This window comes from Hypanus sabinus, chromosome 9 (assembly GCF_030144855.1).
Source record: "Hypanus sabinus isolate sHypSab1 chromosome 9, sHypSab1.hap1, whole genome shotgun sequence".
In the NCBI taxonomy this organism is placed as follows: Eukaryota; Metazoa; Chordata; class Chondrichthyes; order Myliobatiformes; family Dasyatidae; genus Hypanus; species Hypanus sabinus.
The window spans coordinates 89,615,196-89,634,580 of NC_082714.1; the positions used below are offsets into that span (position 1 = coordinate 89,615,196).

A 19,385-nucleotide genomic window follows, 5' to 3' on the forward strand; every position below is an offset into this window, starting at 1 on the left:
AGTAAGAAGCTGGGAGGTGATAGGTGGGGGAAGAGGGATGAAGTAAGAAGCTGGGAGGTGATAGGTGGGGGAAGAGGGATGAAGTAAGAAGCTGGGAGGTGATAGGTGGGGGAAGAGGGATGAAGTAAGAAGCTGGGAGGTGATAGGTGGGGGAAGAGGGATGAAGTAAGAAGCTGGGAGGTGATAGGTGGGGGAAGAGGGATGAAGTAAGAAGCTGGGAGGTGATAGGTGGGGGAAGAGGGATGAAGTAAGAAGCTGGGAGGTGATAGGTGGGGGAAGAGGGATGAAGTAAGAAGCTGGGAGGTGATAGGTGGGGGAAGAGGGATGAAGTAAGAAGCTGGGAGGTGATAGGTGGGGGAAGAGGGATGAAGTAAGAAGCTGGGAGGTGATAGGTGGGGGAAGAGGGATGAAGTAAGAAGCTGGGAGGTGATAGGTGGGCGAGGTACGGGGCAGAAGGAGAGATCTGAGAGAAGAGCAATGAAGGACAGCACCAGCGCGAGGTGATGGACAGGTGAGGGGAAGGGAAGGGCCAAAAGAAGAGCCAGAATGAGGAATTGAAAGAGAGGGAGAGAGGGAGGGGAAAGGGGAGGAACAAATCACTGGGTGTTGGAGAAAGCAATATTCGTGCCGTCAGATTGGAGGCTAACCAGATGGAATGACCTTCCCACATAACTTGCTCCCGTGAAGGCAAAAAAAAACCCATTTATCTCCATTTTGAATGATAATGATCAGTGTAGAGAATTCCAAAATTTCACAACCCAATTGAAGAACTCTCTCATTTCACTCCTCATCATACTGGCCCTGCTTCTAAACTACTTAGAGAGGAACACAGATATAACCGGTCTTCCCCTCCAGGAGATCCTGTATTCAATACTTGAGACAGTTCTGATCAATGCAGAAAAACACAAGAGATTCTGCAGATGCTGAAAATCCAGGGCAACACACAAAATACTGAGGGATCTCGGAGTCTCCAACACACAAAATGCTGAGGGAACTCGGCGTCTCTAACACACAAAATATTGAGGGAACTCGGCGTCTCTAACACACAAAATATTGAGGGAACTCGGCGACTCTAACACACAAAATGCTGAGAGAACTCGGCGTCTTAACACACAAAATACTGAGGGAACTCGGCGTCTCTAACACACAAAATATTGAGGGAACCTGGTGTCTTAACACACAAAATACTGAGGGAACTCGGCGTCTCTAACACACAAAATACTGAGGGAACCGGGCGTCTCTAACACACAAAATACTGAGGGAACTCGGCGTCTCTAACACACAAAATACTGAGGGATCTCGGCGTCTCTAACACACAAAATACTGAGGGAACTCGGCGTCTCTAACACACAAAATACTGAGGGATCTCGGCGTCTCTAACACACAAAATACTGAGGGAACTCGGCGTCTCTAACACACAAAATACTGAGGGAACTCGGCGTCTCTAACACACAAAATACTGAGGGAACTCGGCGTCTCTAACACACAAAATACTGAGGGAACTCGGCGTCTCTAACACACAAAATACTGAGGGAACTCGGCGTCTCTAACACACAAAATACTGAGGGAACTCGGCGTCTCTAACACACAAAATACTGAGGGAACTCGGCGTCTCTAACACACAAAATACTGAGGGAACTCGGCGTCTCTAACACACAAAATACTGAGGGAACTCGGCGTCTCGAACACACAAAATACTGAGGGAACTCGGCGTCTCGAACACACAAAATACTGAGGGAACTCGGCGTCTCTAACACACAAAATACTGAGGGAACTCGGCGTCTCTAACACACAAAATATTGAGGGAACCCGGCGTCTTAACACACAAAATATTGAGGGAACCCGGCGTCTCTAACACACAAAATACTGAGAGAACTCGGCGTCTCTAACACACAAAATATTGAGGGAACCCGGCGTCTCTAACACACAAAATGTTGAGGGAACTCGGCGTCTCTAACACACAAAATACTGAGGGAACTCGGCAGGTCAGGCAGCATCTACGGAAGGAATGAAGAGTTGACATTTTGGGTGGAGACCATTCACCAGGACTGTCTCATTATACCAATGCATCTCATTATTGTGCCACTCACCGAATTAAACAGCTCGTAATTATTGGTGGTGTGAGATTGTTCAGTCACATGGAGCCCCAGCTTGCCAACCAACTGTCTTTACACGGTTTATGCCTTGAAGAACACCGCCACGGTAGAGTAGCGCTAGGTGCGGTGCCATTACAGCTCAGGGTGGCGTTCAATCCCTTCACCCTGCGCGAGGCGTCTCTGTACGTCCTCCCGGGGAATGCGAGGGCTTTCCCACAGTCCAAACAGGTATTGGACAGTTCATTGGTCAGTGAATTGCCCTGTGATTAGGTTCGGGTTAAATCGGTGTTGGAACGGCCTACTCTGCACCAGATTTCTAAGTAAATAGATGCTTGTGTGGGACACTCGTGTAACTGGTTTCCAGTTGTGAATACGGTAATTTCCCCATTACAGAGCTTGCAGTGGAATTACACGCAACAGAACGGCACAGTTAAGGAGCTTTGGCCCACAACATTGTACTGACCCTTTAACCTAGTCCAAGATCAACCTAACCCTCCCCTCCTACCTATCCCTCCACTTCTCATTCTGCCACAGGCCTATCTAGAAAACCCTGAAACATCCCTAATGTACCAGCCCAGAGAGGGCATTCCATGCACCCACCCCTCCCGACACCTTAGTTATGCACCTTATCAGCCGTTTCCATCCCGGGGAAAGCTCTGGATGAGCCACTCATTATCTTGTACACTCCCATCTTCATTTGCTCCAAAGAGAAAAGCCTGAGTTTTCTCAGCCTCTCCTCATTTTGGTTCTTGCTGAATTGGTTTCAAACCCCAGCCCACCACACACCCACATTCCCCCCTCACAGGGCCTCGCCTGTCACCTGCCAGTTTTCACTCCTTCCCCTCAGCCCACCATGTAACGGCTTCTTCCCCCCTTTCCTCTTCAGTGCCGATGAAGGTCCTCATTGCTTATTGCTGCCGAGTTCCTCCAGCACTGTGTGTGTTGCTCTGGATTTCCACCATCTACAGAACCTGACGTGGTGGGTCAAGGTTGAGAAATTTCCACCTTGAGGTCAAACTCAGATTGGAAGAGCAACACCTGTTCCTTCTGGGTGTGTAGTGTAGGCCTCCGTTAGTCACGCTAGACCATGGATTTGCACCTTGGAAAGTTTCCAGGGCGCAGGCCTGGGCAAGTTTTTTTGTGTTTTTTTTTTAAATGGAAGACTGGCAGTTGCCCGAGCTGCAAGTCTCCCCTCTCCACGCCACTGTTGTCGTCCAAGGGAAGGGCACTAGGACCCATACAGCTTGGCACCGGTGTCGTCGCAGAACAATGTGTGGTTAAGCGCCTCGCTCAAGGACACACACGCAGCCTCAGCCAAGGCTCGAACTTGCGACCTTCAGATCACTAGAAGAAAGCCTTAACCACTTGGCCACGCACCAACATCCTTCCGGGTAGCTCCAACCCGATAGCACAAACATAGATTTCCAGTAATTACTCCCCACTTTCCTCCTCCTTTCTTTTCCCATTCTAGTTCCCCTCTTACCTCTCTTCACTTGCATCACTTCCCCTTCACCTGGTCTCACCTGTCACCTTGTACTCCTTCCTGTCCCCTACCTTTTTAATTCTGGCTTCTGGCCCCTTCCTTTCCAGTCCTGATGAAAAGTCTTATCCCAAAACAGCAACTACTTATTCCCCTCCGTAGATGCTGCCCGACCTGCTGAGTTCTGCCAGCATTTTGTGTGTTGTACAAAACTTCCAACATCTGCAGAATCCCTTGTGCTCATGTTTGACATTGGGATATTGTTTAATCAAACAGTGGAGGAGGAGAAGATGGTGGCGCGAAACAGCACGCGCGGCCTCTCTGGAGAATGATGTCTGTTACTTGTTAAGTAGGGATCCGTGCACAACCCTGATTTGATGGAGACAGACGTGAGAGCGTGGAGGAACTTCTGAAATGCCTGTTTTGCTGCCGCTGCTACTGTGCGGTCTGGAATCTCGGGAGGAGAAGGCCTCCGAGACCTCGGCTTTGCTTGTTTCGGTGGCCGGGACGAGGTCGAAGGCGCTCGGCGGAGGATGGCGCTCGGGAGGTCATATTGGAGGGGCTGGTTGGATGCTCGAAGTTTTCGGACGGACTTAGAGTCTGCTGTCGTTGGGTGCTTCTGAGGCATCAGTTTGTCGGTGCCTGGGAGTTTATGGCAGGGAGAGTTTCTCCCTTTTGCTGCCTGATATCGGACTATTGGAGTCGGTCGGGAATTGAGACTTTTTTTTAAACCGTGCCCATGGTCTGCTTTTATCAAATTACAGTATCACTTTGCACTGCTGTAACTATATGCTATAATTATGTGTCTTTGTCAGTGAGAGTCTGGTTTGTCCTTTTTTTTTGTGATATCACTCCGGAGGAACATTGTATCATTTCTTAACACATGCATGCATTTCTAAACGACAATAAACGAGGACCGAGTGCCCTCAATCTAAAAAAAATGCAGGTATGACCGCAGTTCCAGGATTTCAAAGGACAACAGTGTGACTTACGTCACCAAATATCCACGTTTCAGTTTCAGATTCCAGAATTTTAAAGAAGGATAAAGTTACCGGATTGCTGTAACTTGGCAGAAGCCTCAAACTTTTTGGTTTATTATACAAATTCCAAGCTTTAACAAACAAAAAGCTTGTAGAGATCTGTAAAGCAGGAAATGCTGGAAAGCCTCAGTAGTTCAGGCAGCATTTCTGGAGGGAGAAAGTGGACCCAGATACGACAAACGATCCCAGTCTCCACTGGATAAAACTTAGGAGATAGGGTTTAAATGAGGTCCCCCCTCATTCTTATCAATTCCAGTGAGTACAGATCCAGAGCCACCAATCAATCCAGATACGATAACCCTTTCATTCCCAGAATCGTTGTTCTGAACCCTCTCCAACATCACCATAACATTTCTTAGAGAAGGGGCCCCAAAACATTCCAAGTGAGGACTCACTGCTGCCTTATAAAGCCTCAACATTACATCCTGTCTCTTGCGTTCTAGCCCTCTCAAAATGAATGAATGCCAACATTGCATTTGCCTTCCTCACCACAGACTGAACCTGCAAATTAACCGTGAGGGAATCCTGCACAAGTCCCTTTGCAGATGCTTTCAATTCCTCCTCATTTAGAAATTACTCCGTGCTTTTATTCCTTGTACCAAAGTGCACGACCATACACTTCCACCACTTCTTTGCCCGCTCTCCTCGCCTGTCCAAATCCTCTACCTGCCCCTCCACCCATCTTCATACCGTTCCCAAACTTGGTCACAAAGCCATCAATTCAGTCGTCCAACTCATTGACGTGGAATGGGAGAAGCACTGGCCCCAGCCGCAACTCCTGTGGATCACCCACTAGTCACGGGCAGCTAACTAGTACACCAGCTGCCCATACGGCCACCAGCATCCACCACCTACTCCCATGGCTTCATTGGGCCCTGATCAGGGGTGGGGTTGCTAAGCAAGTACTACACCTTGCCCAGGGGTGACCTGCAGTCCAGCAGAGGGAAGGAGAGTAGAGAGCCACCTCCACCCTGTCACCCGGGTATCTAAGTACATGTGGCAATTTTTAAAATGACGCAAGAAGCAGCAGTCTCAGTCCCAACACAGACCCCCGTGGACCACCAGTCACCAAGAGTCAACCCAAAGAGGTTCCCTTTATTCCCACTCTACCTCCATGCTAGTACCTTCACACACAAAATGCTGGTGGAACACAGCAGGCCAGGCAGCATCTATAAGGAGAAGCACTGTCGACGTTTCAGGCCGAGACCCTTCGTCAGGACAAACTGAAAGGAGAGATACTAAGAGATTTGAAAGTAGTGGGGGGGAGGGGGAAATCCATTTATAGGAGAAGACCGGAGGGGGAGGGATGAAGCTAAGAGCTGGAAGGGTGATTGGCAAAAGTGATACAGAGCTGGAGAAGAGAAAGGGTCATGGGATGGGAGGCCTCGGGAGAAAGAAAGGGGGAGGGGAGCACCACCGGGAGATGGAGAACAGGTAAAGAGTGAAGGGCAGAGAATGAACAAAAACGGGAGGGGGGAAATAAATAAATCACTGATGGGGTAAGAAAGGGAGCAGGGGCATTAACAGAAGTTAGAGAAGCCCGAAACATCGACAGTGCTTCTCCCTATAGATGCTGCCTGGCCTGCTGCGTTCCACCAGCATTTTGTGTGTGTTGCTTGAATTTCCAGCATCTGCAGATTTCCTCATGTTTGCTTTTTAAACACACTGGTAGCTTTCCTGGAATACCATGCGCTCTTATCTTGTTAAGCAGCTTCACTTTCAGAGCCATAAATGCATGGGTTCCCCCCCCCCCCCCCCCCAAGTGATCTAGTTTCCCCCCACAGTCCAAAGACGTACCAGGCCCGTTAACTGGCCGTTGTAAACTGTCCCGTAATTAAGTCAGGGTTAACGGGGGTTGTTGGGCTGCATTGATCAAAAGGCCGACTGTGATGCATCTCTAGATAAATCCCAGTGGGTCAGTCTGTGGAGAGGAATAAACAATCGCTGTTTGGGCAGACACTGTTTAACCCCTCTCCATAGATGCTGCCCGAATTGCTGAGCTCCTCCAGCATTTTGTGAATGAGCTTTCTGAACTGTGGAGCTTCCAATATCTCCTGCTTTTCCTTCAGGACTGATACTTCACAAAAAAACACAACACCTTCTGGTCACCTTTGAATTTAACATAGTTTCACCAGTTGCCCTTGGAAAGATTTGTTTGGCAGGCAGTTACGCTGTGTGACTTTGCGGTGAGGGGAGGGCCAAGCAAAGAGCACGGACACTTACCAAGAAGAAGAGGGCAAGCAGGATGATGAAGAGGATAATGCAAACGAGGACCAGGAGAGCGATACCCCATCCAGGCACCAAGGGCGGCTGCTCTACAGTCGGCTCTCTTGTGGGGCTGATCTCCGTCACTGAACAGCAAAATTAAAAATAATTACCGAAGGCACCTTTCCTCTGGACAACACAAGCGGAACTGACACCGAAACAGGCAGCCGGCATGATGGAGAAAGAGGCTATTTGGCCCAGAGTCTATACTCACTCTGAACAATCACCCTCCCCCTTACATTTCCTTGCAATCATTCCACAACACTTTCATTAAATTACAGGGCCCAAAGCTGTTTGTTCCTCTCCATAGATGCTGCCTAACCTGCTGAATTCCCTCAGAATTTCCTGTGCTTGGCATTAAATCACTATCCCCCCCCCCCCCTCCAGTACACTCAGACCCCTTCATTAGAAGACACTCAGCAGCCAGCAAAGGGAGGACGGTCCATAGTTCCCACAAATTGATGAGATTGTTCATAAGGTTCACATTGGAACTCAAGGAATGTATTCAAGAGACGGGAGATAATACTGCAGCTCTGCAAAACCCTGATTAGACCTCTCTTGGATACTGTGTTCAGCTCTGGTTGCCTCATTATAGGAAGCTTTAGAGAGGGTGCAGAAGAAATTTAACAGATTGCTGCCTGGATTAGAGAGCATGCCCTGTGAGGCTAGGTTGAGTGAGCTAGGGATTTTCTCCTTGGAGCGAGGGAGGATGAGAGGCGACTTGATAGAGGTGTACAAGACAACAAGAGGCACTTCTCCGGGGCAGAAATCGCTAATCTGAGGGGCGTAACATTACGGCAACTTGAGGGTTGGAGGAAGGTTTGGGGGGTGTAAATGTCAGAGGGTCTTTTTATTATTAGCAGAGTGGTGGGTGCATGGAACGTACTGCCAGTAGCAGGTGATAGAGGCTGATACACCAGGGACATTCAGATAGGCACATGGATGATATGGAGGGCAAGTGGAAGGAGAGGGTTAGATTGATCTTAGAGTAGGTTAAAAGGTCAGTACAAGACTGTGGGCTGAAGGGCCTGTACTGTGCTGGAATGCTTGTGTTCCGTGGCCACTGGAAGAAAGTGACTAAAGCACTGGCAGTACCGAGATCAGAATTGTGCCCGGGTAGCAGAGCCGAGACACACAACAATTACTGCACGGAAACAGGCCATTTTTCCCCGAACGCAGGGGATCCCTCCTGCATTCCAAGCGTGCACGAGTCGGGGTTAAGAAGCTGCTGGCATGCTTTGCTGGTGCCGGGAGTGGAGTCACACCAAGGGCGTGTTTACGTGTGACAAATAACGCTAGCGTATCACGCGCAGTTCCGGCCGCCTTGCTACAGGGAGCAAGTGAGGGCACAGCAAAGAGTCCCATGGAAGTTACCGGGACCAGAGGGTTTGAGGTACGAGGAGAGATTGGACAGGCTTGGAATATTTCCTTGGAGTGGGATATATTAAAAGGGGCTGCCTTTCTCCTGGGGCAGGAGTGACTAAAACCAGACAGCCTGTGTTTAAAGCGAGGGGTGAAAGTAGAGTGACACTTGCAGGCTGCCCCCTCTACCTCCTTCGGTTGTGCCAACTGTTGCTGCAAAAGACACGTTTCATTGTGCGTTTAGATGCCGACAAAGGTTAAACAAATTAATCTTAAAACTAAATAGACATCATAGTTCTACAGGAAATTACCTCAGTGCCTTAGCCAGCCACTCACTTCACTAATGGGTAAGGAGAGGGAGGGTGTGAGGGAAAGACAGCGACCTCACAACCAGGGAAGCAGCAAACACATTGTTCCTGCTTGGGCAGGAAAGAACGGCAGAAATAAACGGGAGGGGTTGGGAACGAGGACGAGCTAGAAAGTGATAGGTGAAACCAGGTTTTGGGGGGGGGGGGGGAGAGGAGGTGAAGAAAGGCTGGGAGGTGAGAGGGGGAAGAGGTAAAGGGCTGAAGATTAAATTTGATAGGAGGGGAGAGTGGAGCAGGGGAGAAAGATGGAAGAGGGGCACCAGGGTAAGGTGATAGGCAGGTGAGAAGAGGCAAAAATGGGGGGGGGGGGAAATTAATTACCTTTTATATCTTCAATAATCAGAGAGTTGATGGTGCCATTGGTCAGTGCATTTTTAAAATTCTTCTCAACTGATCTGCTGTTTATGTTGTTGTTTCTCTTGAAGGTAGATTTTACATCAGCGACAACCGACCCTTGGCTTTAATGGAAAAGACACAATATTATTCATTATAAAACATCAAAATCATTCTTCAGGAAGTACCTGCTAAGCTTTGCCCAGAGGACAACCCAAGCAGTTCTTAAGGACTAGGTTCTTAAGCACAGCAAACACTATTTTGCCGCAGATCCAAACTTGGAAACTTCACTAATAACCCAGTCTATTGAAAAGATCAGAGATGATTACAATGTTGGTTGGTTGTCCATTGTACCCAACAATGACAGAAAATCTGTGCAGAGAGTTAAAAAATGGAAAAGCCATTACAGAGGGGGCAGAACCACTCTCGGCCGTGGGGGTCCCGGTCCAGTGGTACAAGTAGGCGTCACAAACTGGGCTCCACAGCGTCTTCGTTGAAAGGGTCAGCACTGTGTTAAATCCTCTCTGGACACACGTCTACCCCGCACCCCACCCACCAATTCCTTGGGTCAACAACCAGCTCCTTTGCCCTGTGGACACTCAGGACTAGGTTGTTTTAGCACCAGGTTGTAGAACAGAACTGTGCAGGCCATTCGCCCCTCAATGTCGTGCTGACCTTTTAACTCACTCCAAGATCAATCAAACCTTTCCCTCCCACATAGCCCCTCCACTTTCTCTAATCCAGACACTGTCCTGGTGCGTTGGTATCACAGTGTGTTAATACAATTTAAACTTCCCACTAGGGAACTTCCATTTTCACTTTTCCAGCAGGATATCAGATTGTGGTATCAAAACCACGAAGCCTTTCACCATCTAAACAAATGAGACATCATAAAGACACCATCAGGAAACAACTCCTCTGCTTTCTGGGGCTCAGACAAAATTAGAATGCTGGAAGTTCTATTGGGATTCTAGGAGAACAACTTCCTAGAAAGTCACATTAGACGTTCAAAGACAAACACTGAGGGTCCTTTGTATTATACACTTTACCTACATGTCCACCCTTAAGCTGGAGCCCCGTTTTACTGAGCTGCAGGACGTGACACAGCAAAGTAGTTTCTGAGAGGCCAAGTCCGGGTGTCTTGTACCACAAGGCCAATCTTCAAGCTGATGCCTTTAGACCATGCCTATAGGTGCCTCAAAGTTGCTGTGCCAGTTGACAGTAGTTCAGGCTGCACATGGTGTGTTGTCTCCGTTAGTCAGAGCTCAGGAGATAACGTGGAAGCTCTGAACTGGTTAGATCACTCTCGGCTTGAGTGTTCAGTTCTGGGTGGAAGCTTTGGACAGGATGCAGGGGAGATTTACCAGGGTGCCACGGAGGTTAGACAGCGTGTATTATGAGGAAAGGGTGAGTGAGCAAGGGCTTTTCTCCTTGGAACAAAGGAGAATGAGAGGCAACTGAGAGACTTACAAGAGACTTTTCTCCGTGGCAAACATGACTAATATAAAAGTGCTTAATTTTATAGGGGGTACTGGAGATAGTTATTTTTCCACAGATGGAGGAAATCATTGCTAGGGGTAGTGGTAGATCCAGATACTTTAGGGACATTTATAGTAAGAGTCTCAAATAGGCATGTGGATTAAAGAAGCGTGGAGGGCTGTGGAAGGGATTGATTGACTGTGCAGTAGGCTAAAAGGTTAGCACAACATTGTGGGCTGAAGGGCCTGCGCTGTTCTGTGTTCTATGAACTGACCACCAGCTGTGCACAGAGGCCATTTACTATTAAATATTCTCATTTGATTCAGATTTATCACGTGTACATCAAAACATACAGTGAAATTCACCATCTGCGTTAATAACCAGCACGTCCCAAGGATGCGGCACGTTCCAGCGCTAACATGTCACGGCCACAACGTCCAGAAGAACAGCAGCAAACCGAGCCTCGGACCTCCCTCCCATCCCACTGCGTTTCCTTGAGAGCATCCCGCGCACCCAGACAGAGTTCAGCTTCAACTTCATAGCCGTTGTACACATCCCCATTGCCAAACGAAACATCATTCGTTAGGCAGGGCCGAGGAACACAACACAGTACGTATAACTCACAAGGTAACATGACCAAAGCTACAGGAACGACGAGGCACGTTTACAACACAAGTTAAAAAGTAAATAGTACAACACCACTACAGCTTTATTCATGGGGGACCAGGGAGTTCAGCAGTCTTATGGCCTGGGGGAAGAAGTTGTTCCACATCTGTGGTGAACTATGTGCCTGTCTGGACACGCCCCTCTGCTGACTGCTCCTGTGGCTCCTCCCACAGACCCCTGTATAAAGGTGATTGGAGACACTGCTCCTCCCTCAGTCTCCAGGATGTTGTGTAGTGGTCTCTTGCTATTAATCGTGGTCTCTCGCAGGTAATAAAAGCCTATCGTTTGCCTCCCGTCTCTGAGTTATTGATGGTGCATCACCATCCTAAGTCTTTGCCCTAATGCCTGGTGGTGGGTGGGGGGGGGGAGAATTCAAAGAGATTGTTGTACAGGTGGGGGGATCACTAAGGGCCCTGCGTATGGAGCAATACTGGGAGGGGTGGAAGACTGACCCAGTCCTCACAATCCGTCAGATGCTTTGCCAGCTGGAGCTTTTTACTGAAGCCCCACCTGAAGCAGTTGCCTGGTGCAAGTCTGAGATCGTGCCGCAATCAATCACATTTGTGCGGCCCTGAGCTTTGGCCATCTCACTGCTGAAGGTGAGAAAGGAAACCGCTTACCTGAACTTCAGAACTTGCGAGCGCTCGTACTGCTCGCGGAGTGGGCACGTGGCGCATCCATACGCTTCAGCCATCTGGAACAGAGAGTTTAATAGTAGGCCTTTCATTTCAACAAATCTGCATCAACACAAACTCCCAATACTTCTCAAGATTGCCTGATGCACGCAAGTGTAAAGGAGAAAAAATTATTGTTACTCTGGGTCTGATACGGCACAAATAAAAACATAAAACACCATTAAATATTTAGGACGACAGTCAATATTGGTATTCACATTAAATGTAAATACACAAGATAGCTTTTGTACATAGATTGATTGTGTGTCCATAAAGTGACGCTAGGCATAAAATGACCGACAGGAAATGATAATATAGTGGTGGGGGGGTATGGAGGGGTGGGCTAGTGGGTGGAGGTGTCAATCAGCCTTACTGCTTGGGGAAAGAAACTTTTCTCAGTGATCTACTTGCTCTCACTTGGCCACAAACTCCTGCCGGTCACTTATACCATGGGTATTTTACAATGGGAAACTAACATAGGAACAGAATTAGGCCGTTTGGCTCTGACTAATCAGGGATCTATAAACCCCTGCTTTAAATACACCCATTGACTTGGTCTCCAGTTATCTGTGGCAGTGAATTCCACAGATTCACCAACTTCTGAGTAATGAAAATTCCTCATCTGTTCTGAAGGGATGCCCTAATCTGATGCTGTGCCCTCTAGCGCTGGACACTCCCACTAATGTAAACAGCCTCAGCACATACACGGTCCGCTCTTCAGGGTTTTCACCATTCAGCAGACCTCACGCCCCAGCCCTGACATGGGACTTTGACCCCCATTCAGACTATGAACCCTGACCCCTACCCAAACTACAGGGCCTTGTCCCACTGTCTGGGTCTGTGAATTGCGACCTCTGTTGTGAAAGAATTTAGACCAATAACCTCTTTTGGGGCTTCCAGCCAGGTACAGGTGTACCGTGGGATGTGTGGGTTTCCTCCCACGGTACCCGTAAGAAGGTTAATTGGTCATTGTAAATTGTCCCAAATTCAGGTCAGGGGTTGTTGGGGGTTACTGGGCAGTGTGGCTCAAAAGGTCAAGTTCCAGTTGCGTAGCTAAATTAATAAAGTAACAAAAAAGTGTTAATATGCTCACGATGGACAGAGAGCATATTGGTGTTTGGCATCAAACACAGCTTAGAGAGCGACAACCAGGCCTCGCACCCGTTCTGTGCTCTACGCAAGTCAACACCTTCCGGGCTCAGCGTCCAGACGAGCCAAAGTCTTTGTGACTTCTGGCTTGAAAGAGGCAGCCCCAAGATACTCGGGGAAACTGACCTCAAAGTTAAAGTAAATACATCACCAGATATATTGGTGATGTAGTTACCAATATATTACCAATCTTCAGATTCATTTCTCGCGGGCATTCATAGTAAACACAGAGAAACAAGAATCAGTGAAAAGCCACAAGCAAAATGGACAAATGAGCAATGTACAAAAAAAAACAGCCAGTTCTAAAACAAAATAATAATAAATGAGCAAAAAACACAGAGAACACGAGTTGAAGAGCCCTTAAAAGTGAGTCCATAATTTGTGGAACAGTTTCAGCATTGTTGGGACTGAAGTTAGCGAAGTGAGGACTCGGAGCCTGCTGGGAAAACTTCACTCAAATTCCCAGTGCCCCTGCTCACCACTCCAATTTGTCACTGCTTTCAGAGATCCCGCAGAAGCAGCTTTCCCATGACGAGAATGAAGGTGGGTTCGAGCTATAATTGTGTTGGCAACAGCCCAACTCTATTGCTACTCCAGGAGCCAAAAATCAGTGACTGCCAGAGGTGATCAGAACCGAGCTCATTAGTGCTGAAGCATTTCGTGAAATTTGACGTTTTGTAGGAGTACAGTGAAGTACACAAAAAATCCTATTAAATTAAATATACAAAAACTAAATTTTTTTCTTGTGCGCCATACTCTGCCAGAGCCTCAGCAACCACTTTTTCTCCCCCCAAGTGGTTGTCTTGGAGGAAAGGTTCTGCGAGTGGTCCCCCACGTCCTTCTCACAGCGCAGTTTTTGTTGTTTTACGAGGCCGAGTTGTGAGCTCGACACTCAACCCCGCACGGATGGAAAGCGTGTCCGGGAGCGGCCTGACTGGACCCGAACTCGGGAACCTTCGCTCCGGAGTCCGGCGCTGATGTCACTGCGCCACCAGCCGGTGAATAAATGGTTCGAAAAGTAGCATGGTAGTGTTCATAACTTGTTTATTGAAGTCCAGGAAGTGTGATACCTGAGCATCACGTCACAGCCTCTTAACGTGAACCTCAACTCAGTGTCGGTGGTTGTGAATTATGTTCACTTCTCCCAATTACATTACCCTACAACGGGACTGTTCAGAAATCGGATGGTGGAGGGGGGAGTACCTCCTCACAATCAGAAGAGGGAACGCCCTGTGTCCTTCGTGACAATGCAGCACCATTTGAAGATGTTCTCAATGGTGGGGCAGGGGTCGGTGCCCATGATGGAACTGGCCGTAGTTTTTTCTCCCCCTGATCTTGTGCGCTGGAGCCTCCAGAGGAGGCCATGATGCAACCGGCTTCAACGCTCTCCACAGTGCATCCACGGAGATTCGCTGGAGTCTGTGCTGGCCTGGGCCTGGCAAATTTGTTTCATCTTTGTGAAGCAAGACCTTTTACACTAATATACCTGGAAATTAGGCTTTGGAAAGCGATGCCCATGGGTGTACACCAGGCATGTATGGTCTAACAACTTTTAAAAGAAAACTTAAGACCATAATACATAGGAGCAAAATTAGGCCGTTTGGCCCATCGAGTCTGCCCCACCATTTGATCACGGCTGATTTATTTTGCCCTCAAACCCATTCTCTTGCCTTCTCCCCAGAATCATTGACACATTCAGTGACCAGTTTATTAAAAACACCTACTCATTAATGCAAATATTTAATCAGCCAATCATGCGGCAGAAACTCAATGCATGAAAAGCATGCAGTCGTGGTCCAGAGGTTTTGGGGCTGCCCTCTGTATAAAATCTCACTGGTTTGAGATGACACAATCCAATATGTTTAAATGTACATAAGTAAAAGTTTTTAAATCTTTGCACTGAACAACAGATTTCACAGCAAACGGAAGCATTTCACTGCCTCTCAGCTTTAATTCTCTTGCTGTTGTGACTCCTGGTTCAAGCATCCACCATCAATAGGGGAAACATCTTCCCACATCCAGTCACCAGCTTAATCAGAACATGGTAGTTTTAATTGGGAATGCCCACACGCCCACCCCACCACATTTCTTCTAAGCTCGAGAGAATACATAGTGGACTCAGTTTCTTCTCAAACGTCAGCTGCATTTGTCCAGGACAGACTTTAGTGAGCCTTTCCTGCTTTCACTCTGCGGCAAACACGTCCTTATCGAAGGCGCAAAATGCTGGAGGAGCTCAGCAGGTCAGGCAGGGAATAAGCAGTCGATATCTCGGCCCGAGACCCTTCACCAGCACTGGACAGGAAGGGTGCGGAAGCCAGAGCAAAGCGGGCAGAGCCACCCAGTTTCACCCACCACCTGTACTCCTTCCCCCCACACCCACCCCGTCTGCCCCCTTCCTTTCCGTCTTGCCCCAAAATGTCGGCAGTTTACGCCCCTCCATAGATGGCGCCTGACCTGCCGAGTGCCTCCAGCGTTTTGCACGCGCTGCTCAAAGCTTCCAGCTTTGGTCAGCTTTGGCCAGCAGGAGGTCTCATGTCCGTCCACAAGGGATGCCTGACCGCCGAGTGCCTCCAGCGTTTTGCACACCGTCCAGGTCCCAGCATCTGCAGGAGGTCACATGTCCGTCCACAAGGGATGCCTGACCGCCAAGTTCCTCCGGCGTTTTGCACACCGTCCAGGTTCCAGCATCCACACTCTTGTCTCTACACAGCCTTACTGAGGAAGAGATGGCAAGCTGGTACGTAGCACTTGAAATGTAGCCATGCCACCTGCTCTACTGAAAACATGTACACGAGACTCGGAGGTAGGAGCCTGGGCCCCCGAGAGCCCAAAAGCAAAGCGATGCTTGGCCTAGTTAAATGACAAGATGCATTGAAAAGACGGAGGTGTCAAAAGATGAACCAGTGCTCAGCTCACTGCTGCATGAGGCTTTACTCTTTTTTAAATTAATAAACCTAACTCTGTGCCCATCGACAGTCGACTTGGCCCAGAACCAACTCCGCACCTATCTGCATGGGGGGCGTGGACAAATTTTCTGGTCCTCTGCAGTTCAAGTTCTGTGGATGTATCATTTGTTCTTTGTTCACACATTGGACGTTTAAACATCTGTGTTGTGTGGGCTCTTTCGCTGTGGATTCTATTATGTTTCTGTGCGTTGTGGCTGCCTGCAAGGGGACGTGGATTGAGACAATGAATGAACTTGGCTCCTACCCAGCAGTTATTGAACAGTCCAGTACACCAAACTCAACCTCAGAATCTCCGTCACGGTCTCTGCCTGCAAAGCGCTCTGTAACTAACACAGAGATACAGTGCACAGGCCGTTCGAGTCACGCTGCCCAGCGACCCCTGCCCCAGCCTAATCACAGAACGATTTACTGACAGTGGGAGGAAACCCATGCGGTCACAGGAAGACCACACAAGCTCCTTATAGCAATAGCGGGAATGGAGCCCGGGTTGCCCACACTGTAAACCCTTGTGCTAACCACTACGCTACCCCATTCGGAGGTTCTCCCTCGCACCACCTCAATCCACTGCGTTGAAGTGATCTGTTTATGGACAACACACTCAAGAATTCTTCCTCTTCCCCCCACCCCCCCATTGCACGCGAGATTAGTAAACACATCAAGTGCATTCTTAACCTGATTTCACCTGAGGGTCAATGAAAATAAATGCACAAACATTGGGTGTGGCAACCCTTCCCAATCTATCGCTCTCAAGATAACAGCAGCCCTCTCCAATCTTCCCTACAAATAGGCAACTTCACATTTATGGCTCATCTTTAGCACGCTTCGCTATTGATTGAGGGAATCTCATTTAGCGCTCACAGCTCGGAGTCTGACCTTCCACCTTTTGAGACGAGCTTTAAATTCTAAAAGGTACAGGAAGAGTGGCCAAGGCAGGAATCTGAAACTGTCCTACAACAGCGTTTGCCTGGGTTTAAGGGCTTGCATGTCATTAAAACCTTAATAGACTTCAGCAGATACAGAGGAGAGGATCTTAACTAGTCGCTTCACGGTCTGGTATGGAATCACCAATGCCCTGAGCAGACAAGTGGTGGAAACGGCCCAGCCCGTCACCAGAAGAGCCCTCCCCGCCATGAAGTTCCCTGACATGGAGAACTACCAGCACCCTGTATCAAAGATCCCCACAGTGCTCTCCTCTCACTACTACCACTGCGCAGGAGCTACCGAAGACTCACCAGGTTCAGGAACCGTTATTACCCTTTAACCATCAGGCTCCTGAGCCAGTATCGATAACCCCTCTCACCACCATCCCAAACCAAGCCCACCACCAACAGCCAGACCCACTTTCAAGGACCCTTCCCCACTCATGTTCTCAGTACTATTTTCACTTGCAGAGCTCGCCTTCTCTTGCACTTTGTTGGTCTTCGCTTATGTAGCCTTTGTTGAAAATTCTATTGCGTCTCTTTATTTTACTGTAAATGCCTGCAAGGAAATGAATCCCAAGCTTATTCACCAAGTGTTGCTTGCGTTAACAAACAACACAGCTAAAGACGGCCTGAGGGCAGCTACAAGTTTCACCACACCTTCAAGTGCCAGGAATCTCAGGGTAGTCTGCGGTAATGTACGCAGTCTGCGGTAATGTACGCAGTCTGCGGTAATGTACGTTGCCTGAGGTAATATACATCCTGTGACTTTAAATTTGACTAGCAAGTAATGCAGATTCTCTAAAGGGGAGGGGAGAGCGAGGTAACTCATTTCTCAATCCATACAATTTAGACTTACCGCTTTTTCTATTCGTTTGCTCAATCTCTTGGAATATTCGGAGTTTAGATTATTCAGGCTATCGTTGAATTCCTTGTTCAAAATTCTGAAGGAAACATTGAAGCTAGATGTTGGCACTGAGCTGCTGGGAGACTGAAAACTCACAGACGGTGTCATCGGGGGAGTCGTATTCTCAGAAGTAACAGTCCCGTTCCCCGTTGCAGACGGTGTCATCGTGGGACCCGTATTCTCAGAAGTAACAGTCCCGTTCCCCGTTGCAGACGGTGTCATCGTGGGACCCGTATTCTCAGAAGTAACAGTCCCGTTCCCCATTGCAGACGGTGTCATCGTGGGAGTCGTATTCTCAGAAGTAACAGTCCCGTTCCCCATTGCAGACGGTGTCATCGTGGGAGTCGTATTCTCAGAAGTAACAGTCCCGTTCCCCATTGCAGACGGTGTCATCGTGGGAGTCGTATTCTCAGAAGTAACAGTCCCGTTCCCCGTTGCAGACGGTGTCATCGTGGGACCCGTATTCTCAGAAGTAACAGTCCCGTTCCCCGTTGCAGACGGTGTCATCGTGGGACCCGTATTCTCAGAAGTAACAGTCCCGTTCCCCGTTGCAGACGGTGTCATTGTGGGACCCGTATTCTCAGAAGTAACAGTCCCGTTCCCCGTTGCAGACGGTGTCATCGTGGGACCCGTATTCTCAGAAGTAACAGTCCCGTTCCCCATTGCAGACGGTGTCATCGTGGGACCCGTATTCTCAGAAGTAACAGTCCCGTTCCCCGTTGCAGACGGTGTCATCGTGGGAGTCGCATTCTCAGAAGTAACAGTCCCGTTCCCCGTTGCAGACGGTGTCATCGTGGGACCCGTATTCTCAGAAGTAACAGTCCCGTTCCCCATTGCAGACGGTGTCATCGTGGGACCCGTATTCTCAGAAGTAACAGTCCCGTTCCCCATTGCAGACGGTGTCATCGTGGGACCCGTATTCTCAGAAGTAACAGTCCCGTTCCCCATTGCAGACGGTGTCATCGTGGGACCCGTATTCTCAGAAGTAACAGTCCCGTTCCCCATTGCAGACGGTGTCATCGTGGGAGTCGCATTCTCAGAAGTAACAGTCCCGTTCCCCGTTGCAGACGGTGTCATCGTGGGACCCGTATTCTCAGAAGTAACAGTCCCGTTCCCCATTGCAGACGGTGTCATCGTGGGACCCGTATTCTCAGAAGTAACAGTCCCGTTCCCCATTGCAGACGGTGTCATCGTGGGAGTCGTCGCATTACCTGAGGTAACAGTCCCGTTCCCCATTGCAGACGGTGTCATCGTGGGACCCGTATTCTCAGAAGTAACAGTCCCGTTCCCCGTTGCAGACGATGTCATCGTGGGACCCGTATTCTCAGAAGTAACAGTCCCGTTCCCCATTGCAGACGGTGTCATCGTGGGAGTCGCATTCTCAGAAGTAACAGTCCCGTTCCCCGTTGCAGACGGTGTCATCGTGGGACCCGTATTCTCAGAAGTAACAGTCCCATTCCCCGTTGCAGACGGTGTCATCGTGGGACCCGTATTCTCAGAAGTAACAGTCCCGTTCCCCGTTGCAGACGGTGTCATCGTGGGACCCGTATTCTCAGAAGTAACAGTCCCGTTCCCCGTTGCAGACGGTGTCATCGTGGGACCCGTATTCTCAGAAGTAACAGTCCCGTTCCCCGTTGCAGACGGTGTCATCGTGGGACCCGTATTCTCAGAAGTAACAGT

At 48.9% G+C, this 19,385-nt stretch overlaps 1 protein-coding gene across 1 annotated transcript in view; it reads right to left on the bottom strand.

Annotated features, from left to right (window-relative positions):
* LOC132399600 (mucin-2-like) overlaps nt 1-19,142 on the bottom strand; it is a 44,848-nt gene extending 25,706 nt beyond the window's left edge. Inside the window, exons 1-4 of the mRNA XM_059980128.1 lie at nt 17,658-19,142; nt 11,710-11,783; nt 8,933-9,069; nt 6,840-6,967 (exon numbers count right to left, since the gene is read on the bottom strand). Coding sequence (XP_059836111.1) covers nt 6,840-6,967; nt 8,933-9,069; nt 11,710-11,783; nt 17,658-19,127 — 1,809 coding nt within the window. The 5' untranslated portion in view covers nt 19,128-19,142. The remainder of the gene's footprint in view (nt 1-6,839; nt 6,968-8,932; nt 9,070-11,709; nt 11,784-17,657) is intronic.
* Nucleotides 19,143-19,385: the final 243 nt, after the last annotated feature.